Genomic DNA, 7,721 nt, shown 5'->3' with positions numbered 1-7,721 from the left:
GAGTTATGTTGGATGGCGGATCTGGGGTTGACATCTGCCCTCTCTCTACCTTACAGAGAATGGAAATTGGGACTAAAAGGATTAGACCCAACAATGTTTGTGTACGTGCTTTTGACAGCGTCAAGAGGGATACGATAAGGGAGATTGATTTGATCCTAACCATCGGCCCTGTGGATTTTGAAGTAACATTTCAGGTTTTGGACATGGACACCTCCTACAATTTTCTCCTAGGAAGCCTTGGATCCATGTTGCAGGAGCCCGTACCTTTTACTCTCCACCAAATGTTTAAGTTTGAACACGAAGACCAAGAAATCGTGGTCCGAAGAAGATGAGCAATCAATCTACAGGGACCCATCAGTTCCCTGTCTAGAGGCTAAAGAAGGTAGTAAGCACATAGTCTACCAAGCTTTTGAGATCGTGGTCGCGGACCAGTGTGAGGAGGGAACCCCGTGTCCTCAACCCTTCTCATCAAACGCGTCAATCATGGTCGCCACTAAAATGATCAAACACGGGTACAAGCCCGCGAAAAGGCTCGGGGTATCTTTGCAAGGCATCACGGAGCCCATCACTCTAACTGCCAGTGAGAAATTCTTTGGCGTAGGTTTCCAAGCTACAGAAGCTGACGTAACATGGGCTAATGAACGTAAGTAAAATGGGTGGTTCTTGCCTCAGCCGGTCCAAATCTCTCTTTGTTAAGCCAAGGTACATAGAAGAAGAAGATGAGGCCTTCACGGCCGAAGAAATTAAGGATATTTGTGGAGCGATAAGGAAAATGTTATATGAGGCTCATATGGTCCAGCCGGGTGAAGGCTCAAGCACCGCTGAGGTGCAATATGTGGGGCCGAATGCCAAGCTTCAAAATTGGAAGGCTACTCCATTCCCAGTCAAGCGGGAATCCCGGTAGTTCAGTGTTGCCATCTTTTCTGCATTCCGAATTATTTCAGGGTGTAACTCGAATGTTTTTAGTTTATTGTCTTTTAAATTTCCAATGTAAACCCTCCTATCTTCAAATTCAATGAAATGAAATCAATATTTCATCGTTTATGAATTTCTGTCTTTATTCTTTCTGATTTTTGTTATTTTTTCTTATCTCTCTTTTTCAGTTCTAATAATGCGGACTTAAATAACATGACATGCTTGTGAACTTCATGCCCAGGTCTTAATATGCTGTCTAGCTATGAAATAATGAACCAAGAACCGGAATATGATAAAGATGAGGCTTTTAAGGAAATAAATCGAGAACTGGAACAATTTGAGAATAAGCCTAAGCCAAACTTAAATGAAACCGAGCTAGTTAATTTGGGTAGTCCGGAAGAGGTACAGGAAACCATGATAAGCATTCACGCTGATGAAAGAACTAGAGATGCATTGGTCCAACTTTTGTTCGAATTCAAAGATGTTTTTGCCTGGTCCTATGATGATATGCCAGGACTGATTGTTGATTTAGTGGTGCACAAATTGCCAACTTACCCCTGTTATCCCCCTGTCCAACAAAAACAGAGAAAGTTTAATACAAACATTAGTGACAAGATCAAAGAAGAAGTCACCAAACAGTTGAAAGCGGGCGTGATTCGAGTGGTCCGATACACCACATGGTTGGCTAATGTGGTCCCAGTGCCAAAGAAAGATGGGAAAACCCAAGTGTGTGTTGATTATCGAGATTTGAACAAAGCAAGCCCCAAGGACAACCATTACCAAACATCCACATCCTTGTTGACAACTGTGCCAAACATGAGATACAGTCTTTCGTGGATTGTTATGCTAGGTATCATCAGGTTCTGATGGATGAAGAAGACGTTAAAAAGACGACTTTCACCACACCTTAGGGTATATACTGTTACAGGGTCATGCCGTTTGGTTTAAAGAACGCCGGGGCAACTTACATGAGAGATATGACTGCCATCTTTCATGACATGATGCACCAGGAAATTAAGGTGTATGTGGATGATGTGATAATTAAATTTAAAACGCAGGATGACCATGTGCGAGATTTGAGAAAGTTCTTTGAGCGCCTGCGTAAGTATGACTTGAAGTTGAATCCAGCTAAGTGTGCATTTGGAGTACCATCTAGGAAACTTTTGGGGTTTATAGTCAGTTGGAGGGGCATCGAGCTAGACCCAACAAAGATAAAGTCTATTCGGGACTTGCCCCCTCCGAAAACCAAGAAAGAGGTTATGAGTCTATAGGGAAGATTGAATTACATCAGCAGGTTCATTGCTCAGCTGACTACCACATGTGAGCCCATATTTAAGCTATTGAAAAAAGATGCGGCGATTAGATGGACAGATGAATGTAAAGAAGATTTCGACAAAATCAAAGAATATCTGTCGAATCCGCCCGTGTTGGTCCCACCCGAGCCTGGAAGGCCTTTGTTCTTGTACTTGACAGTGTTGGAGAATTCTTTTGGATGTGTTCTCGGGCAACATGATGTGACCGGGAAGAAAGAACAAGCCATATACTATTTGAGCAAGAAGTTCACTAGTTATGAAGCCAAGTACACTTTGTTGGAAAGAACTTGTTGCGCCCTAACTTGGGTCGCTCAGAAGCTTAGGCATTACTTGTTGGCTTATACCACCTATCTCATTACCAGGTTGGATCCTTTGAAATACATATTCCAAAAGCCAATGCCCACCGGGAGGTTAGTAAAATGGCAAATCCTGCTTACCGAGTTTGACATAGTCTATGTCACCCGTACAGCAATGAAAGCTCAAGCCTTGGCGGATCACCTAGCTGAGAATCTTGTTGATGATGAATATCAACCCTGGAGTACTTACTTTCCGGACGAGGAAGTAAATTCAGTCGAGGTAACTTCAGAAGACACCAAGGCCTGGAAAATGTTCTTTGATGGAGCAGTAAATGCGAAAGGTGTCGGGATTAGGGCAATTTTGATTTCACCCGCCGGTCGGCACTATCCGGCCATAGCCCGACTCCGTTTCTTTTGTATAAACAATACTGCTGAGTATGAAGCTTACATTATGGGCATGAACATGACAATTGATTTGGATGTGGAAGAATTGTTAATCATGGGAGATTCTGACTTGATCATTCGACAAGCTCAAGGTGAATGGGAAACCCGAGATATCAAACTTATCCCATACAGGCGGCATGTGGAAGACCTTAGCAAGCGATTCAAATCCGTCGAGTTCAGGTACATTCCTCAGTCACAATGAATTAGCCAATGCACTAGCTACTTTGGCCTCGATGCTACCGTATCCAGGCAATGTCCACATTGACCCAGTGGAAATCCAAATTCGAGAAAGACATGGTTATTGAAATACAATTGAGATAGAACTAGATGTTTAGCCATGGTACCATGATATTAAAAGATTCTTGAAAACAAAGGAATATCCTGAACAAGACAGTGGAGATCAAAAGAGAACCATTAGAAGACTCGCCGGTGGTTTCTTCTTAAGCGGAGAGGTGTTGTACAAAAGAACTCTAGACTTGAACCTTTTAAGATGCATAGATACCCAAGAGGTAGGAAGAATCATGAACGAAGTACATGCAGAAGTGTGCGGACCCCATATGAACGGATATGTCCTTGCAAAGAAAATCCTCAGGGCGGGTTATTACTGGATGACCATGAAAAAGGATTGCTTCAGTTTTGTCCATAAATGCCATCAGTGTAGGATACACGGTGACCTGATTCATACACCTCCTTCAGAACTGCACCCGATGTCAGCACCTTGGCCATTTGTTGCTTGGGGTATGGATGTCATTGGGCCAATCGAGCCAAAAGCTTCGAATGGACACAAATTCATCTTAGTTGCCATTGATTATTTCACGAAATGGGTTAAGCAGACACTCTCAAAGCCGTCACCAAGAAAGCGGTGGTGGATTTTGTGCATTCCAACATTATCTGTTGCTTTGGTATTCCTACAACTATCATCACTGACAATGCTGCAAATTTGAACAGCCATTTGATGAGGGAGGTATGCGAACAATTTAAGCTCACGCATCGGAATTCTACCCCTTATCGACCCAAAGCCAATGTTGCTGTTGAGGCGACAAACATAAACATCAAGAAGATCCTTAGGAAAATGATTCAAAGTTCCAGATAATGGCATGAAAAGTTGCCTTTTGCATTGTTGGGATACCACGCCACTGTGCGCACATCGGTTGGGGCAACACCCTATCTATTGGTTTATGGCATTGAAGTCGTAATACCCGCAGAAGTTGAAATTCCCTCTCTTCGAATCATCGTTAAAGCAGAGATTGAGGACAACGAATGGGTTAAGACCCGTCTAGAACAGTTAACCCTGATTGATGAAAAGCGGATGGCCGCTGTTTGCCACGGGTAGTTGTATCAAAAAAGAATGGCCCGCGCCTACAACAAGAAAGTGCAGCCCAGAAACTTTGAGGTGGGGCAACTTGTCTTAAGGCGTATTCTCCCGCATCATAAGGAAGCCAAAGGGAAATTCGCTCCAAATTGGAAAGGTCCATACATTATAAGGAAATTGTTGCCAAAAGGGGCATTGTACTTGGGTGACATTGAAGGAAATGACCCCAAAACAGCTGCCAATGCGGACGCGATCAAAAGGTATTACGTTTAACCCTTCTGATGTGCTAATATTCTCCGATTAGGATGATGAAGGCTTTCATTATCGCTACCCAAACACTATCAACCCTTTGCAAACCCTTTAAGCCAGTTACCTTTCTTTGACTACCCTCTTTGGAACCCGAAATGTTGTTAAAAAAAATCAAAAACAAAATTCCCCGAACTATGTTCGACTTGATTCCAAAAGGATACGTAGGCAGCCTCTCTCTGGGGTTCAGTCACACCAAAACAAAAATCCATATTCCCCCAAAGCTAAAACTGGGGCAGAAGTTATATTGGTTCGGCAATAGTTTTTGCCTGAAAAGTTCCAAAGTTGTAATTCAATCCAAATTCTTTTCACCCCAAGTCCTGTTCAAGTCCTTCCGATCAATCGGTAAAGATGTCCAAAATTGGAGAATATGGTTACTAGGATCTGATACAATCAAATGAGAGAAATAAAATGAGAGAGTCTTATTGGTGAAAACCCACACGGGAACCATAGGGTGATGGTAAGCAGAGAAATTGAAAATGAGAGTCTTGTTAGTGAAAACTGGCAAAGAGTACTAGAAGACGACGGTGAGAAGAGAAATGAGAGAGGTAAGTTGGTGAAAACCCGCAAAGGGCGCCACTGATCGAAAAAGGGATCCCTTACAACCATCGTTACTGATAGAGTCATGGCAAGGTTTCTCGGTTTTGAGATATGGGTTATGATGGGTTTATGAGAGTTGGATGGTTTACACAGATCGGGTATCCAGTCCAAGAAGCATGTCATGTCTATTGAAGTCTGCATGCACTCCAGATAAGCCCTTCTTTCTTTTCCCCGAAAGGGACACTTCACGTTTAAATTCATTATCATGTCCTTTGTTTACTTTTCTTTGAATTCCTTTCGGTCTAATTCTCCTCTGAAACTAATATAAAGAAAAGATAGCAAGATTGGTCTTACAGGGTTTTGTTTGACAAAAGCTAATATTCAAGAAAGCACCCAGCCTCAGCAGGTGCATTAAGTCGACCTCGACTGGCCATGATGGCCGATGCTCCAGAGTCAAAAAATTCTTGAAAAGAAAGGAAATCAAAGTCAAGTGCCCATAAAGGCAAAATAAGATGGAAAAAGGCCAAGCCCCACACGGGTTAGTCATCATGTGGAATTTGCGAAAAGTCAAGATCCCTAAGTTTAGAAATGAAACCAATTTCCAGAGAGCCAGCGAGCAATGGAAATTTTTATTGGAAGAGCTGGACCAAGATCAAGTGACTGAAACGCTCAAGGCCACAAAACCAACCACCGTTTCAAACTAACAAATTGTTCTTTGTTTGACAAAAACAGGAAACAAGTGCAATCCAAAAGTAAGAAGCAGGTGCAACAAAAGGAAACCGCACAGAGACTAAAATAGCTCTGCAGCAATAATCAATCCAAAAGGGAAGTCTCCTCCAAATTCTTTCCTGCATTTTTATTCATTTTCTCAGATAAAAAAAATTGCTAAAATGAAATGAAAAGAAGAAGAAGAAAAATTTAAAATCATGGTAGCATAGGGTCTCCAATCTCTAGCTACGTCTTTTCCAACATAGGGTATCACTCCCTAGTTGATTCCGGCATAACCCGATGACTTTTTCGGCATAACCCGATGACTTTTCCGGAATAACCTGATGACTTTTACGGCATAACCCGATGACTTTTCTGGCATAACCCGTTGACTTTTCCAACATAGGGTCCCACTCCCTAGTTGATGCCAGCACAACCTGGTAATCTTTTCCAGCATAGGGTCTCACTCCCTAGTTGATACCAGCATAACCTGGTAATCTTTTCCCAACATAGGGTCCCACTCCTTAGTTGATGCTAGCATAACCTGGTAATCTTTCCAACTTAGGGCCTCCAATCCCCAGTTGATTTTATTTTAGATATAGGGTCACTCCCTAATCTCTTTTTCCCAAGGATACACAATCCTAATTTTATTGCTTTCAATAAAGAAGTATTTTAGATTTTTGTTACAATAACTCACGAAATTTTCCTAGTGAAAACTGGGGCAGAAAATTTCGTTTGTTTGTTTGTTTTGGTGCCTGAGCAGGTTTTTACCTTGAGGCGCAAGTTTCGAGGCGACCAAAAGAAAAAGTCTCGATCCAGAATAAAAGAAAAAGAACAAAAGAAAAGAAGTGAACCCAAAGTGCAGAGGTGAAAAAAGATGTGGAACGCTCAAGACATGATTGAAGTCGCAAGCCTTGCAAGTCCCCATTTTCGTTTCAAAAACTGAAGAAGAATGAACTAGCACCTACAACTAACAACCATCAAGATTCAGATCAGAGTCCGCATCCAGTCAAGACTCAAGATCAAGCTCCAGAAGGTTTATAGATAGGAATCCTGTAACTCATAGTTGATAGATAGTTAGTTTAGCTTTTCATTTCAACTTTGGTGTAATAAGGAGCTCAGCAGCCAGAAACAGCAGCAACAGTAGTGAAATCACAATTTCTCGGTAGTCCTAGCTACCAAAACTTTCAGAACTACACTGACCTGATTCCTTTATAGCCAAGGATATGAAGGCAACCTCCGAAGCAAGGTTCGGTCAGGCTTTTTCCCAAAAATGCTTCCCAGGGAGTATCCAGACGGGCAAAAATCGCTCATAATTGCTCATTTTATCTTTGGCCGAAAACTCTTCGTGTTTCCGAGCAAAGAGGGGCAGCTCTGAGCATGTGATTTTTGCCTATTAGAATTACTCCTACAAAATTAAAGAATAGATTTTTTCAAATTGTTTTCAATTTTTATAGGATTTTGTAGGATTTTTATTAATTGTTTGCATTTTTGTGCACGTTTAATTTTGTTAAAATCATGAAAATGCCCCAAAAAAAATATCAAAATACCATGCATTGCATATTAGATTTTATGTTCATGTTTTAGGATTAATTGGTTAATTAATTGCATTATCAAAATAAAATCACAAAAAATGTCGTTCATTTTTCTACTTTTTTAGTTTTAATTCCCTCTTTATTAATATAGGATTAATTAATTGGTATATAATACAAATAGATGATTAGCTTAATTTTATAATTTAGGATTAAAATTAGGATTTAATTAATTAAGTTAGTTTTTTTTAATTAAAGAAAAAAGCAAAGAAAAAGAAACAAAAAAGAAAATAAAAGAAAACAAAATAGGGGCTGTGATGTTTTATACGTCAATACCACACGGGGGGGGGGGGGG

At 41.0% G+C, this 7,721-nt stretch overlaps 1 protein-coding gene across 1 annotated transcript; it reads left to right on the top strand.

Annotated features, from left to right (window-relative positions):
• The first annotated feature begins 652 nt into the window (after window positions 1-652).
• Window positions 653-4,301, top strand: LOC109211787. The gene is made up of 2 exons (XM_019375363.1): window positions 653-826; window positions 4,074-4,301. The coding sequence occupies exons 1-2, from the start codon at window positions 653-655 to the stop codon at window positions 4,299-4,301; spliced, it is 402 nt and encodes a 133-aa protein (XP_019230908.1).
• The last annotated feature ends 3,420 nt before the right edge of the window (window positions 4,302-7,721 follow it).

The sequence above is a fragment of the Nicotiana attenuata genome, unplaced genomic scaffold (assembly GCF_001879085.1).
Source record: "Nicotiana attenuata strain UT unplaced genomic scaffold, NIATTr2, whole genome shotgun sequence".
In the NCBI taxonomy this organism is placed as follows: domain Eukaryota; kingdom Viridiplantae; phylum Streptophyta; class Magnoliopsida; order Solanales; family Solanaceae; genus Nicotiana; species Nicotiana attenuata.
Note: the sequence above shows the minus strand (reverse complement) of the source record. Positions and strands in the feature narration are given on the sequence as shown.

Coding starts and splice junctions, on each gene's coding strand:
- LOC109211787 (XM_019375363.1), top strand. CDS start 653: ATGGGTGGTTCTTGCCTCAGCCGGTCCAAATCTCTCTTTGTTAAGCCA. Junction 827..4,073: donor AAGGCTCAAGCACCGCTGAG/GTGCAATATGTG, acceptor TGGCATGAAAAG/TTGCCTTTTGCATTGTTGGG.